Source organism: Sorghum bicolor, chromosome 10 (genome assembly GCF_000003195.3).
Source record: "Sorghum bicolor cultivar BTx623 chromosome 10, Sorghum_bicolor_NCBIv3, whole genome shotgun sequence".
Lineage (NCBI taxonomy): Eukaryota > Viridiplantae > Streptophyta > Magnoliopsida > Poales > Poaceae > Sorghum > Sorghum bicolor.
Window position 1 is genome coordinate 4,730,688 of NC_012879.2, and position 16,980 is coordinate 4,747,667.

The 16,980-nt window shown below is 42.4% G+C and overlaps 1 protein-coding gene and 1 pseudogene across 3 annotated transcripts; both read right to left on the reverse strand.

Moving 5' to 3' along the window:
* Positions 8,849-10,742, reverse strand: LOC8076189 (codeine O-demethylase). 3 transcript variants are annotated; one of them, XM_021448619.1, is made up of 4 exons: positions 10,235-10,741; positions 9,836-10,095; positions 9,411-9,749; positions 8,849-9,289 (listed from the first exon to the last, which is right to left on the reverse strand). In XM_021448619.1, exons 1-4 carry the CDS (start codon positions 10,475-10,477, stop codon positions 9,286-9,288), a joined length of 846 nt encoding a protein of 281 aa, XP_021304294.1. In that variant the 5' UTR covers positions 10,478-10,741; the 3' UTR covers positions 8,849-9,285. The 3 variants fall into 3 exon arrangements, with proteins under 3 accessions (XP_021304294.1, XP_002437939.1, XP_021304293.1); XM_002437894.2 differs by having other exon boundaries at positions 9,416-9,749; positions 10,235-10,740; XM_021448618.1 differs by having other exon boundaries at positions 9,052-9,344; positions 9,416-9,749; positions 10,235-10,742.
* Positions 14,354-16,032, reverse strand: LOC8064052 (annotated as a pseudogene).

Below are 16,980 nucleotides of genomic sequence, written 5' to 3' on the forward strand. Positions count from 1 at the left end.
ACCTGAGTCTTCACCTCTTTTATAGTCGGTTAAGTCTTGTTGAGTACTTTTGTACTCAGGGTTTTATTAACCCATGTTGCAGGTGAATCTCTTGATAATCCTTTTGATGGTCATGGTTACTTTACTCTTGTGGAGGAAAGTGACGATGAGGTTTCTGATGTGTGACCTTGGGCAAGTAAAAGTTGTTGTGTGAATCTATGGTTTATGTAATAATAAAGTTCCGAAGCTTTTATGTATTAAATACTTATGGTTTGTAAACTTTGAACTTAAGTTTCAATCTATGTTATGTAACCTTTCCGCTTTTACTCTGATTTCTCTTATCTATGAAATGTTGTAATACTGTGATGCTTGATGAGGGAATTCCTGAAAAGAACGTTATGTGGATGATTCGGGTTTCCCGAGGACACCCGACAGACTTCTTGAGTCATTTGGAACTCGTGCACGTCGATCAGAAGTCTTTGGGACAATGATGTGTGCATGTGGGCCACTTAATTCAGGAGGTTCTGCCACATATGGTGACTGATGAGAGATGATAAAAGGACTATAGATTGACAGTGGTTGATAAGAAAATAAAGGTTGTTCTTTAAGATTGTTCCGAGATTTTATGAAATGAAATAACCATCAAAGATCGCAAAGGGTGATAAGAGAGATGAAGAACAATAACTCAAATGGTAAAGAGAGATTGACAAGAAAGATAAAAATTGATGACAAAAATAATTGAGATGAAAGATAAAGATTGATCTTTAGTTCTTCGTGTCTTGAAACTGGGGATACTTGAGATATATGATGGTAGCGGACGCTACCCCACTTTGACAAAGTATGGCTTATCTTCGAGAACATATATGTGAACATCATCTTGTAGGAAAACTAGCTTAGGGGATTCTCCACTTGAAACAACATGTAACACCCTCCAAGTTAACAAGAATCTTGTCTTGAGATTCGAGGAGGCAATGGAGATAAACAAGAGACAATGTTCAATCTTCAAACTTCCTTTCGTTCAAGATATCAAGAGTGGTAGAGGATCTACCCCACTTAACAAGAATTTTGTTCCACTTGTGTTGTTGAAGGCAATACTTTCTCTAGGGCTTGCTGCTATTAGGGCATCTTCATGTCTTGATTCCTCCATTAAGTTGTGATAAAGAAGAAGGCATCAAAAACTAGAGTGGGTAGGGATGGTGTAAGAGAAAAGACGATAAGGACCAAGATTGATAAAAATTAGATCAGATAAGAGACGACACTACCCCACTTAACACAGATCAAACTAAACCTCGAAAAGTCACCTTCTAGGCCTCCTTCAGAACATAAGAGCAGAGACAACACACAAAACAACAAGCCAAGCAAAACAAGCACACATCACATCAACGATACTACACGTGCTTCTTCAACAGTGGTGGTCATCCTAAAAGGTAAGTCTGAGATGATGAAGGGCCATCGAATTTTGGTATAAAGCGAGTTTTAAAAACTTAAGTAAAACAACTAAACAAAAGCCAAGGAGATAAATAGAAATAGCTCAAAGGAAGCTATTCAAGGAGGGGATACAATATGACAAGGATGAGAAAATAGTCAGAATCAAAGGGTCAAGGTATAAGAAAATAGTTTTATATTAAAATAAGCTTTAGAAATCGGCCAGTGCTATCTAGGCATACGTCCTACAGTCAACATTGCTCTGATACCATTTCTGTCACACCCTGGCTTTTAAAATAAGACCAGAGTCGTCATATGTGTGCCCAGGAAGTCCACACATACAACAAAGAATAGAAATATCAGAAACAATGTTATATATAGCGGAAAACATATTTATATTAACACTTACAAAACATCAGAGTACGCGGAAACAGTAGCTAGAACTTCTTAGGCTCCATTCTTCTCAGGGACGGTTGACTGGGGGCTCCGTACGCCAAGTACTTCTGATAAGCTTCTAGAAAACTCCATAGCATCTTTGTTCTTCTTCTGAGCAGCACTTTACTACACACTGGGGGTGTGGGGGAAATAGCAAGGGTGAGTTCATGTCGAACTCAACAAGTACAGGTGGAAAGTATAATGACATGCAAGGCTTAATCAAAGGAAAAGCTGACACGGTTTAACTGCAGGTGAGCTTTTAAGTTGGTACACTTTTATTACAATTCTTTTATTAAAACAACCTATTACTAAATATGAGTGAAGCATCCCAACCCTTAATTAGATGAAAGTATATTAACAATATTATTACTCATCATTATAATTATTATTATTATTAAGATCTCCGAGATAGCAACCTCGGATAGTAATTAATTCGGGGTAGCAACCCCATTAAGGTTATGGGATAGCAATCCCAATTAAGAGCACAGGATAGCAATCCTGCCAACACGGAATAGCCATTCCGCCAAAGCACGAGGTAGCAACCTCAACCAAGTTTCGCCTCCAAGTATCCAGTGAATCCAATTTGCTCATCAAGTGAGGGTCTGGGCCGCTCGTGACCGTGAGCACGGCTGATATATCAGTTTTACACTCTGCAGAGGTGTGCACTTTCACTCCAAGTCGTGATTCCCATTTGCCCGGGGTCGCGACTCCCCAGAACACTACCAAGGTGAGCAGGCAGGGTCTCACTACGAGACCTTTCACAGGGTCCAACTAATAGGATGCCACTCGCAAGTTTTTGCCGGGGCGCTCGGCAGTCGATACCCATAGCCATGGCGTACCGATCAACCGACAACTTAATATTCATTACCCAAGTTACTTCCTCACGCCTACCCGGAAAGTAACACCCTACTAGTGGAGGTCCTGCTAATTAGTCAAGCCAGAGCCATATAGCTTGGAGCTGCACTGTAAGTCCCAGAGAGCCGCTCCCTGACTAAGTCCTTACGGAGAGCAGAGACGGGTACGCCCGGCAAACCGGACCACCAACGGTACCCGCTCCCCCTGTCACCACCATCATCACGATGCTCGTAAGCATCCAACATCGCCATCACCGCAGTGACCAAAGATTCAGCACAGTTTAAGCATCAAGTTGAGTAGAGATCATTACTTGTTTAGGCATGTGTAAAAGATGAGTAGAGCAGCTAAGCAAACCTAGTATAGCCTAGTCTACCCATAAACATAACCCCAGGTGAACAAGGAAGAGTAAGTAAGCTAGTCATGTCCTTAGGGTTTGCATTCATTGGACACATGCATATAAAGTAAATGACATTAATGAGTAGGTTCAAAATGATCAAACGGTGTCTGCACTTGCCTTTATTCCCAGTGTATATCTGCTCAGAATTCTTTGGCTTCTTTCTTCTGATCTCCAACTTCTGCTTCGACTGTCGGTCCTTAGCTCCTGGTCTTCACTGCTGACGAACCACGCTTCTTCTACTCGTAGCAAACAAGCAACACCAACAGACAAACAAACAATCACGACTAAGAACAAGCATCAATCAAAAGAAAAGCTTAGAAAGAGCGCACTAAACGATATGGCTTATTGCTACGATCGTGACAACGCAAGAACGGTTGAGAACGGAGCTATCGTTAAACAGACACGACTTTCGAGGTTCGAAGTGTAACGAAAAAGACGACTACACGCTGGTCGTATTTTATTTAATGAAATAAAATGACAGACATTTAATAGAACTATCCTAATTTTAGATTAACCAAATTATGTTGAATTATAAAAGCTGGAGTTAAATTTCAGTTATATTTTAATTGTAGATGATTATATACATTTAAGCCATTTACGCCTTTGTAATTTTAGAAAACACAAAGCAAGTGAGAGCAACTAATCAAATCCTAACATGCGTCACATTTATATTAAACAAGTTATAACTAATAAAGAACCATTTAAGTTGATATTAATAATGTTAACATTTATTTATTTATAAAAGATCTAAATTATAAACATAAGTTACTTTTAATCCAGAAAGACATTAAATAAATATTAAACAAATTAATTATATACTTTATGTCTAACTAAAAGAATTATAATTAATAAATATTTAAGTTAACATTAATCAAGTTAATATTAGATTATAAAAATACCAAAGTGTAAACCTAAATTGTTTTTTTATTAATTAAAAAAATGACACTCAATAAAAATTAATTAAACTAATTATATTTATAAACATGGGACATGGAAAACAGTATCGCTAACAAGTCATTTACGTTGCCATGGTCATAAAACAATAGAAATCATGATTATAACTCTATATTGCTTTTAATTATAAAATTAGGTGCATATATTAATTAATCTAATATTCAACTAAATATATATAAAAATATATGACATAATAAAAGTTAGCACTACTGCGTAGAGCGCAACGTTACGAAACTAACGCAATTGAAACGGAGTTAGAACGATTAAATGGCGAAGGATTAATAACCAGTGGCAAACTTGTAATTAAGTCGTCCTCTACCTTTGTTCACAGTGTTCACGTACGCAGCCATTGGAAGCTCCTGCTGCTGCATCGCACTGGAGGGTCTCAGGGACGGCCGGTGTAAGGGGCGCCGGCCAGCGGTGCGGCTGGCCACAGTGGCCCAGGGCCCACGAGCCGGACCAAGCCATGAGGCCGCGGCGGCTTGAACTGCAAGGCCCGAGCAGCCACGGTGATGGCGCCGCAGCAGCAGACGCGGGCTGCACGCGAAGAGGGCAGCGACCGAGGTCTAGAGGCGGCGCGCGGTGTGCATGGAAGGGGAAGATGGGAAGCTACCGTTTCATCCATGGAGGTTCACCGGAAAAGAGAGATAGGGTTAGGGAAACTGTGAATAAACAAGGATTCACGAAAGAAACGGCGTGCCGGTGTAGAGAAGATCGAGACGAACCTCGCAGCGGTGACGGTTTTCATAGAGGACGCCGGAGTTGGCCGGAAAACCTCGCCGAACTTTCAGCGGAAAAGTTCGCCGGAAACGAGATCCAAAACTTCGGCGATGGATGTGTGGGGCTACGAAAGGCGGCTCGGGAAAGCGATCGTACTTCTGGAACCAGCGCTTCGAGGGCTACGCCGGCATATATATAGGTCTAGGGTTTGGAAAAGTTTCGAAAATTATTAATTTCGGGATTTTCATAAATTCATTTTCAGTTAAAAAAAATCCCAGAAAAAGCTGAAATCATTTTAAATCCCTAAAAAAAATATTTTCAAAATTCCAAAAATTCAATAAAATCTAGTAGAGATAGATTAGGATATTATGAATCCAAATAAAGTTTTTGGTGTCCATGAAAAAGAATTTTAGAGCATATAAAAATACATTTTGCTCTAGGAAAAATGGGAAAAAGCCCGAAAAAGTCTAGAAAAATCTCGTAAAGGATCGGACGACATCTAAACGTGTTTTTAAAATCTTAGCACACACAAAAACAATAAACTCAAGTAATAGACAAGCATCACATCAACTAAAGCTCGTCTAATTATTTCCCAAAATATTTGAAAAGCACCATTTTTCTTTGATAAAAATATATAGAAATCTAAACTATTATTGGCAAATTTTATACATATATTAAAAACTAATCATTTATTTAGTGTTTTCAAATAACAACCCAAAATAGCAATTTTGGGGTGTTATACCTCCACAGGCCTAACCGATAGGCCTTCGGCTGGACTGGGCTGGTGGGTGGTTGTGTTGAGTATAGATCGAGTGAGGAGTGGGATATGTGACTCGTTGGATGTGTAGTCAGTGTACTAAGATGCATGTGGGAAAGAAGATCTAAGGGCCAAAACGAAGGGGTGTGCATCTACAGAGAATTGCTTGATAGATGACATCCCTCAAAAGTTAATGAATCTCCAGTCTATTCTCCATATAATATGCCACATTAGTAAAGCCACCTTGAAATCACCCCAAGGTGTTATTTAGACTATTTTTAATATTTTGAGGGGTGAAAACCTGCTATTCTAGGTGGAGAATGAAGTAGATGAACACCAATTGTTAACAGGGTTTAGAAGTTCTTTTCTTTTTTTTAGTCCCATTCCCACCAGTGTAGTAGTAGTCTTTATTTTCTATATTAATAGAAGCATATATTATCATGTTTGCTAGACAATTAATGAGTAAAGTAAACATGGATTTATTTTCCATATTCACACATAAGGCCAGTCTCAATGCATATTTCATGAGAGTGTGATGCACATTAAATAGGGTGTCACATAAGCAAAATTGCTGACTTGGCAGGGTCATTAAATGAAGGAGTTTCATCAGATGAGAGATGAGTTTCATTCCCATGAAACTCCTCTGGCTCGGTTACCTAGTTTAGAGTCTTGGTAACTGTGTCATGAAACTGTGCATTGAGACTGGCCTAAGTCCTTACACTCTCAAAGTGAGGATCTGTGTCATTAAACCTTTTGAAGCCATTCACTAAACCAATTAAGATACTGAAGGTCTATGTCCACTTGTCCAGTCTAAGAGTTTATAAACCTGGGCGATAATCCAAAAAAAGCTTTACGACATACTTTTCTTAGCTCATATATTTATTTGGCATGGGCACTGTATTATCTATATCTATTCATAATATATATTAAATAGAAAAGTGGTTCGTCTTCCATCCTTTTTTTACTCCTCATAATACTTTCATACTCCTTTTGTGTTCCTTATGTGATCTAACTCATACAAGTTAGAACTGTGCACATGTTCGTATGTCCAGCGATGGTATGGAGTTCGATCCCAATACGTTATTGAGACACATGACATGACCATTATATCAAATTTTCGAGCTGCAAATCATTAATCTCTAGGCCACAATTTGTTCAAATGACCACGCAATAAATAGACGTTCCCCTATACGGGCACAATTCCATGCCGGCGGCGTCTTCGGAGAGGCCTGCTTCCAAGCTCGCCGCAACGCTCACAGGTGTGCCCGTTGTGGCCTTTTGCATGCAGACTATGATGTGCCAGCAAGGTTCCTTCTGGATCATCCACTTTCAAATGAGAAGGAGCATTGTCTTGTTGTATAAAAATCGGCTTGTTCAAATCTTCTCGTGGCCACTTTGCTCTAATTGCAGGCAACACTTTATTAATCATGAAATTATCTCTTATTACATCCCTTGTGATAGATTGAATTGGCTTGATTACTAATTCTCCACGAAGACGATTGCCACTATCTCTAATAGCTCGTTCAAATGTTACAAGTGGGAAACAGCCAATTTTGCCATCAAACACACATTCTCCATCTCTAAATCTTGGCCGAGCACAAACACACAAGAACATGATTCTAGGGATATAATTCTTGTTCTTGCATGTGCGATGTGGTTCATCTTCCTCAGGTAGCAAGTAGTATCTCTCGGACTTTTGAGAAAGATAGAACCACTTCTCATCAATAAACACAAAGTCAAAAAGATCCTTAAACTTTGGATCATCTAGCAAACCTTGAACGATCATGTCAATGCACCACTTCAACGTAGTCTTCTTGTTTGCATCGGTGAGGTAAGGTTTTATGCTACTAGAGTGGCGCCTAAGCAAACCCTTTTTCAAATACCTTTGTATTCTAGATTTGCTAATACCAAGTTTACTAGACACATCTTCTATAGTCATTCTTTGTTTGAGAGGAATATCACGCAATTGTTCCAAATCTAGAGTGCTTGCTTTACGGCCACATCTACCTTTCTTTAGACTATGAACCATGACCGGAATGTTTTGAGCAAGTTGGTTTTTACCTCTCTTCCAAATGCGCTGAACCGATCAAATTTTTACTCCAAATTGACCGGCGACAATTGTTGTGTTTTTTTTTGCCAAGTCTACCATTCTTGCTTCTAGCCAACAAGGCTTGGTAAACTTGCTTCCTAACTTGCTCAGAATAATCTTGCTTCGGTGGGTTTACTTGAACGGGAGCCTCGACTTCTTGTTCTAGCAAAAGTAAAGACAAGAAGCAAATAAATATTCACGACATGACCAGTACAAAGTAGTCACGGCATGGCTAGTACAAAGTGAGAGGACCGTACCAGTAAGGTTTTGTACCTAATCAAAGTCAACAGCACCGAACTGATCCAATGATAAGTTCAAATCTATTTCTGTTGAAAAGGAAAGAGCACACTTAGAAAGAAAGAAAGTAATTTGCATGCGGGTGCTGTTCATATAAATGAGAAAGAACAAACTAAGAAAAAGACGTTACCGTTGTTCTGATATTCCAAAACTAGCTCGTTGAGATCGATGAAACTGTTGCCGTAGTCGTCATCTTCTAAACGCACGTTTAGATCAAAGGCATGGAACAAATCACTCATTGCTCGGTTATGTAACCAGAATATGGCAAGAATAGATGGTTGAGAAGGAAGGCCAGCCGACTGAGAAGGAAGTTCACTCGTTTGCAAGGAAAGATCGCACTTAAATAACCGTGCGTTGAGAAGGAAAGGCAGCGCGAAAATTAGAAGTGTCGAGCGCCAACAATCGCAGCGTCGAGCGCGCAACCAAAAAAACGAAAACCACCTAAAAACTCGGCTGAACGCGCGCCCACAAAGCTCGGCCACGCGCGCACCATGCAAAATCAAATTACGTGGACAGGGAAAAAAAGCATCGCTGAAGGGATTCGAACCCTGCCCACCTAGCTGAAGAACACCAACCTAGCCATCCTAGCATTGCCTCGATTGTTGTATATAGGATATCCGCAGCCCTATTTAATAGGGTTAAACATGGAAGAATAGCCCTCAGTTAATGACTCCTTGGTAAGCACAATCATATCTTAAACGTCAACTAATTCAGGTATGGAGGGAGTATATTTAATTATTTGGCATGGGCGTCGTATAATCTATATCTATTTGTAATAATATATATTAAATAGAAAAGTGGTTCTCGTCTTCCATCCGTTTCTTTACTCCTCATAATACCTTCATACTCCTTTGTTTTCCTTATGTGATCCAAACTTATACAAGTTAGAACTGCACGTGTTCGTATGTCCAGCGATGATATGGAGTTCGATCCCAATACGTAATGAGACACATGACATGACCATTATATCAATTTTTCGAGCTGCACATCATTAATCTCTGGGCCACAATTTGTTCAAACGACCACGCAATAAATAAACGTTCCCCTACACGGCCACAATTGCCCGTACGTGAAACTAAAAGATACGTCACCTTACAACTTTTATAATTTTTTTACGAGGAACATGACCTGATGACACCTAGACCTTCAGCGACTCAATAACTCTCCCCCTTCTAGAGAAGTATTCATAGTGAGCAGCCATAAGATCCCTGTACTTAATCTTCTTGTACCGTGCTGGGTGCTTCTCATCTACAAGTTCAGCGATCGGCTGGACCTGTTTCTCAAGATCCGTCGCGTAGAACATAGCCAGGGACACCCTCTCCTTCTGAGAGTTGGTCACCACCCTGTGCACCGGGCTCTTGAAGGCCCCATTCGACATTATCTGCATCTCGATCACAAGTACATGTCCAACGCAAATGGCCAGGAATTCTCAGAATCTGTATATACATATATACATGAACATGACTGCAGATATCACACAAGTTCAGAGAAGGCTACCGTACCGTACCTCCAAGGAGCCACCGACGTTTACCAGCAAGGGCCGGCCATGAACGGGCGGGACGCAGTACCAGGTCCCGTCCCTGTGGAACTGCAGCCCGCCGACGTGCTCGTCGGCGAGGAGCAGCGTCAGGACGCAGGCGTCGTTGTGAGGACTGACGCCGAGGACGAGGTCGGGCCTCGGGCAGGCTGGGTAGTAGTTGAACCTGGCGTTTATGGAGCCCCTGTCGCCGAACTGGCCGATGATGCCGTCGTCGTCGTCGAGCTCCAGAAGCCTCGCCGTCGCCCGGAGGATCCCGTCCTTGACTCGCTTGCAGCTCTGACTGTACTCGTGCAGAAGACCCCTGCAAATTACACACACGTATTTCCAGCAGGTCAGTGAGACATGCGATCTGTCTTCAGGAACTCAATTGTTTCTGAAATTAATTACCTGAAAGATTCAGGGTGTCCGGGCCAGCGATCCATGTTTCTCTCGTCCTCTGGCTCAACCCTGAGATGGAGCCGGTCGCACCAGTCAAGGATCTGGTCCTGGGTATACACCTGCTCATTTCCATACCCTTCTAGCTGCCAATGCTTCCCTTCAATCAGGTTGCTGTACGCTTGCTTCTCTTGCAGCGGCTTGCGGAAGAACTCGCGTGATGCAGCGACGAGAGAATCCATCAGAGAGCTCTCGATCCCATGCTCAGTGACCTGGACAGAAAAAAAAAACGAAGGGCAAGAACTCCATCCATGAAGTAAACTGAAACTGGAAGATAGATTATTAACTACTGTAACTCTGAGAAGCTCAAGGACGAAGCTGGTAGTGGTGGTAGTAGATAGTCTCTCTCACCAGGAAGAACCCCCAGCTCTGCAGCGCCGAGCGCAGCTTGGTAGCTTCCTCGTCGGCATAGTCGTCGTCGGACGCCAACAGGCGTTGGAGGTCGATGGTCGGGACGGGCTCCGGCATCTCCGCACCGGCGAGCTGGCCGTCGCGCCTGTCCTGCTCGGGGATCAGGTACCGACTCGGCGGCTCCTGCACGGTGGCCGCCAGCTCCTGCACAAGGCTCGGCACCCTCCATGACTCGTCCGCCATTGTTGGGTTGAATTTCTGGAGATGTTCCTCCTTTGCTTTGCTTGGCCTGATCTGTTCCTGTGTGTTGCCTGTCTGTGAGTGTCGCTCTGTCTAGTCACATCGTAATCTTGATTCTATCTTGACTCCAGGCTCGATTGAGTGGTGGCGAGAGGGGCATATAGCGTGGAGAGGTCAGCGGTGGCGGCGGGTTGCGTGCAGGGCGGTAGCGTGCAAGGAGACCCCCCAGAGAGGTGGGACGTGGGCGGAGGCTGGCCGTATGGGCACGGTGACGGTGATATGCGCCTATGCGGAGGGGCGACAACGATACTCGAGGCTCAGGCGCACGAGCAAGACGAGACACCATGAAAACCAGAAAAATGACCCAGGCCTTGTTTAGTTCATCCTGAAAACCAAAAAGTTTTCAAAATTTCCCGTCATATCGAATCTTATGGCACATGTATGAAATATTAAATATAGACGAAAATAAAAACTAATTACACAGTTTAGCTGTAAATCACGAGACAAATCTTTTGATCCTAGTTAGTCAATGATTGAATAATATTTGTCACAAACAAACGAAAGTGCTACAGTATCGAAAACTTTTCAATTTTTGGAACTAAACAAGACGCCAATATCTACTCACTGCTGCTCGGGTGTTCTAGGGGTAGCTGACAGCCTGACACCCGAGTGTCGGATAGGCCCTGGACACCCTTGCTTAGTTTCTAAAATTTTAAAAAAAAAACAGATTTTTCGTCACATTAAATCTTACAGCGCGTATATGAAGCATTAAATATAGATAAAAATAATAACTAATTACATAGTTTTCTGTAATTTGCGAGATGAATTTTTTAAGCCTAGTTAGTCCATAATTGGACAATATTTGTCAAATACAAATAAAAATGCTACAGTGTCCATTTTAAATTTTGGAACTAAACAAGGCTCTGATTGAGAAGGCAAACAAAAAAGAATATATGTTTTTGATCCATGCAACACTTTGTCATGATCATTGAATTCCAAATCAAATAAACCAAAAAATATTCAAATAATACAAAAATATTAAACCAAATAAAAAATATGGTCCAAAAACGATACAAAAAAATCAAAGGGGGACCAAATAAACATACAATTTTTTAAAAAAGAAAAGTAAAAAAAAAGTATTGAGTAATTATGACTACTCTAATTTTTATATCAATTAAACACAAAACTTACGCTCGTACAGAAATAGCAAAATATAATTTAATAAGATGTGCATGCATACATACCTCCATGATAAGGTTAACGCCTATTGTTTCTAGGCAACGCTGCACATGCATGTAAAATATTGTCTCTTTTCTATTAGACACGAATCTTAATGTAAAACTCTTGTGGCTTATAGTAGTAGGGCATGTGTCCTTAGTTAAATTTTACTTTCTTGCGAAGGCCTACGACAGTTTATCGTGCTCCGTTCACGCTCGCATGGCATGGCCAGGAAATCGAGTGCGCCGAAACACTTGAGGCCCACATGCTCTGCTCTCACATCGCATACTAGCCTAGTAGCCTTTTACCCTCTTAGAGCAAGTACAATAATACATGTCAGCTTGTCTTATAGCCAAGTCATATCAGCAAAAATCTACGTGGAAGAGAGAGAAACGGGCAGAGACAAGCAGCTTGTCGCCAGTTGCAGCGTCGAGCGCTTGCACAGATACCCGTGACTTGTGGACCCGCTACCTCCTAGGCTCCCGTGCAGCCATGAACACCTCAGCACGCGTATGTTCATTCCTTGCCAGCTTCACGTCCACCTTGAATAAAATATAAATATTAGAGAACGTGTGAAGCGCTTTGCTATTGTATACTTAGTCTATTAAGCTTGTCTCTAAATGACATGGCTTGTCTAATAGCCAAGCTTATTGAACCTGCTCTTACTCAACCCATGGCTCTCGCTAGGTTCCTCGCCGACTGCCTCCGATCCACATCCTCTATGCAACCTCCCTCACGCTCGCGTCGCTCAGGGCCAAATCCCGAGTCATCGTCGATCTCCTTGTCACTAACCGTGCACACTGCCAATCCACGAGCATAGCTGACGATGACCATGCAGGCACAAACACGTACGAGCTTGGAGAGTGGTGGCGGTGACGGTGGTGAATCGGTGGTAGTGACGCAGGAGGCACGGAAAAGAGAGGATATGGGGAGAAGAAGGGTCTAATTGCATTTTATACATCCCTTATCCACACCGACTACTAGTGATTGTACATGGCACGTCAGATCCAAGGGTCAAAGTGAAGGGGTGTGGATCTAAAGAGAACCACTTGAAGAATTTACATATCAGAAAAGCAATTTTAGAGTTGATGGACCTAGATGACATCTCTCAAAAGCTAATGAATCTATGATGCATTCTCCACGTAATATGCCACATTAGCAAAGTCACATTCAAACCACCCCCAAGGTATTATTTAGATGATTTTTAATATTTTGAGGGGTAAAATACTAATTGTTCTAGACGGGGTTTCCATTTTTTTTTCTATTTTTACTCCCACTACCACCAGTGTGTTGTAGTAGTCTTTCTTTTCCATATTAATAGAAACACCGAGTAGAGACCTGCCCAATGAGTCATAAGCGCACAAGCGTGGTTGATACCGTCATCTATCTGAGTGCAGGCCCTTTGGATTGTTGGTTGGTCGGTGGTAGCCTTAGTATGCTAGCCCTTAGATGCCCCCCTTTTCTCCTTTGCTCTGAATTTGTCTGTTATCTCAGCTTGAACCTGTTGTATTTCTGTTATGGTTAATAGAAACAGGGGTGACCTCCGGTTCTAATATTAATAGAAACACATATTATCATGTTTGCTAGACAGTTAAATGAGTAAAGAGAGACATGGATTTTTTTCCCATATTCATAAATAGGTTCTTAGAGCATCTGCAGCAGTTTCGCCAATAATTTTTCCCGAGAGGAGTTGTTGTAGCAGTACCCAATATATTTCTTCCAATACCAATATGGAAGGTGGACCATATAAGAGTGTAAGAGAAAAAAAATGGCTAAAAAGTGATAGTTGGGATGGTCCCCATGGTATTTGGGGAGTTGTATCTCCTCTTTCATTTGAGGGGAGATGAAAAATTATTGGTGGACGCAAAAAAAAGTATTGGAAAACTGCTGGAATAAGAAAAAACATAACTCAATATTACAGTTTTATAGGGATAAGAGAAGGTATTGAGAAACTGTTGGAGATACTCTTAGACTCTCAAAGTGAGAATACATGTCATTAATTAAGCCTGTTTAGGGCTTGTTTTGATTAAGGATGGCAACGGGTCGGGTTTGGATCAGGTGGAGTCTCCGTGCACCCAAAACCAAAACTCGAAGTCGAAACCCGAAACCAAACCGAACCGATTCGGGTGGAAATTCAGCACTAAAACCAAACCCGCGGATACTCGAAACCCGAACGGATACCTGGAACCCGAATGGTTATCCGAAACCCGCGGATATATAGACACATATTCACATGTATAAACAAGATGCAACAAATATAGATATTTTCATGAGTTAACTTTGAATAAATTTAATAATCTAAGTAAATAAATTATTATTATTATCATATTATAAAATATAAATTTTAATTCCAAATGACTTATTTCGGATATCCATTGGATATCCACGGGTGGAAAACCAAACCCGAAACCAAACCCGATCGGTTTCGGGGCCCCGAACCCGAAAACCGTGGATGAAAAACTACCACCAAAACCAGAACCACTGGACCCGAAACCCGCGGATATCCGAACCAAAAGTGACCCGCTGCCATCCTTAGTTTTGATGCTCATGTGTCTCAATCCATGTGTGTTAGAGTAGTTTGGTGTGGAAGTTAAACTAAACTCCACACCAAACTACTCCAACCGGATTGAGGTCGATATATGGGCATCCAAAACAAAGCCCTTAAGTGATTCACTCAACCATTTAAAATAATATTGGGGTTAACTATGTCCATTTTAAGAGTTTATAACTATGTCCAACCCTTAAGTCTACGAGGAACATGACTTTAAATCTTTAACTAGATCTTTAGCGACTCGATGACTCTCTCCCTTCTTGAGAAGTACTCATAGTGAGCAGCCACAAGATCCCTGAACTTGATCTTCTTATACCGTGCTGGCCGCTTCTCATCTACCAGTTCAGCGATCGGCTCGATCTCTTTCTCAAAATCCGTAGCGTAGAACATGGCCAGGGACATCCTCTCCTTCTCAGAGTTCGTCACCACCCTGTGCACCGGCCCCTTGAAGATCCCGTTCGACATTATCTGCACATCTCGGTCACAAGTGTCCGACGAAAACAGCCAAGAAATCAGAAAGTCATAATCTGCATACATGACTGCAAATATCACACAAGTTCAGAGAGACGGCTATTGCCTCCAACGAGACGCCGACGTTGACCAGCAAGGCCGCCCGGCCATGCACGGGCGGGACGCGGTACCAGTTGCCGTCCCTCAGAAACTGCAGCCCGGCGACGTGTTCGTCGGCGAGGAGCAGCGTCAGGACGCAGACGTCGCTGTGAGGCCTGATGCCGAGCACGAGCTCAGGTCTCGGGCAGGCAGGGTAGTAGTTGAACCTGGCGTTCGTGGTGGAGCCCTTGTCGCCGAACTGGCCGAGGATGCCGCCGTCGTCGTCGTCGTCGAGCTCCAGAAGCCTTGCCATGACCCGGAGGATCCCGTCCTTGACTCGCTTGCAGCTCTGAGTGTACTCGTGCAGAAGACCCCTGCGTTTTCAGTTGTTAACCAAAAAAATTCTGGCTTCAGGGAATCAGCTGTTTCTGAAATTCTTCCGTGTCAGTATTGCAGAAATGATTGATCCACTACCTGAAAACTTCCGGGTGTCCGGGCCAGCGATCGAGGTTCCTCTCGTCCTCCGGCTCAACCCTGAGATGCAGCCGGTCACACCAGTCCAGGATCTGATCCTGGGTTTTCACAGGGTCGTTCCCCTACCCTTCTAACTGCCACTGTTTCCCTTCGATCAGGTTGCTGTACACCTGCTTCTCTTCGAGCGGCTTGCGAAAGAACTCGCGTGATGCGGCGATGAGAGAATCCATCAGTGAGCTCTCGATCCCATGGTTAGTGACCTGGACCGAAGAGCAAGAACTCCATCCATGAAGCTCAAGAAATCCATTGATGGTCAATTAACTCTGAGAAGCTCAAGAACGGAGCTGGTAGTCTCACCAGGAAGAACCCCCAGGTCTGCAGCGCCGAGCGGAGCTTGGTAGCCTCCTCGTCGGCGGCAGAGTCGGACGCCAACAGGCGTTGGAGATCGATGGTCGGGACGGGGTCCGGCATCTCCGCACCGGCGAGCTGGTCACCGCCCCTGTCCTGCTCGGGGATCAGGTACCGACTCGGCGGCTCCTGCACGGTAGCTGCGACCTCCTGCACAAGGCTCGGCACCCTCCACGACTCATCCGCCATTGGGCTTGATTTCTGGAGATGTTCCTTCGCTTCGACTGATCTGTTCCTCTGGCTGCCTCCTTGGTTGCTTTCCTCACTTATACGGCCGCCATCTCTGTGTCTGTGAATGTCACTTTATATCTAGTCATACCGCAATCTTATTCTTGACTACAGGCTCGATTAATCAATTCAGTTAGGCTAAGGCCTTGTTTAGATACACCCAAAAATCCAAAACTTTACAAGATTTCCCATCACATCGAATCTTGCGGCACATGTATGGAACCTTAAATATAGATAAAAAAGATAACTAATGCACAGTTTACTTGTAAATCACGAGACGAATCTTTTAAGCCTAGTTGCTCCATGATTAGATAATGTTTGTCAAATAAAAACGAAAATGCTACAGTGTCAAAATACAAAAAGTTTTTGGATGTAAACAAGGCCTAAGCGACATCATATCGACTCGGAGATTCTCCACCCGTTAAATAAAACAGATTCTCACTGTTCAAAAAATCAAATAGTTATCTATCCCTAATACTAATCTATCCCTAATACTAAGGAGATAAAATTTCGGCTAAAATTTTCGTCTGCCTTCGGAAACTAACAGCCCAACCTAGCATGTTTAGGGGAGAAAGAGCCCAGATAACCATATTCTCCCCCTTTTCTCAATCAATAGCCTCATCTGTAACTGGAAATAAATAAAGTAAAAAGACTAAAATACTCCCTCTATTTTAAATTATAAAAAAATTCATTTTCTAATATGTAACTGGAAATAAAGTAAAAAAACTAAAATCCTCTCTCCATTTCAAAAAGTTTTAATTTTTCTAAATGCAATGCATCTAAAAAGTCAAAACATTCTATAATTTAGAAGAGGGAATACAATCCATGAAGTAGTACATTATTTGCAAAATAACATCTACACCGTACAACAGAGCCAGATTCTGCATCTTTCATAGGGGTTGTGCAAGTTTGTCCTCGGTTAATTTGGGGGTATGATATCTTTAAGCATGCCTCTATGCAGATTGATGGTTAGTTAGGCATCAACCTCACAAACCATGCAGGGCGATCGAGTTTCCGCAACAGATTCAGCTATTATACGGAGGCAGAAAAATGCCACTTCAAAATGGATAATCAGCAA

Excerpts from the sequence above, each read along its gene's own strand:
- LOC8076189 (XM_002437894.2), bottom strand. The coding sequence starts at position 10,477 with ATGGCGGACGAGTCATGGAGGGTGCCGAGCCTTGTGCAGGAGCTGGCG. Across the intron at positions 10,096-10,234 it reads AGAGCTGGGGGTTCTTCCTG|GTCACTGAGCATGGGATCGA; the intron begins GTGAGAGAGACT and ends TTTTCTGTCCAG. Across the intron at positions 9,750-9,835 it reads GGACACCCTGAATCTTTCAG|GGGTCTTCTGCACGAGTACA; the intron begins GTAATTAATTTC and ends TGTAATTTGCAG.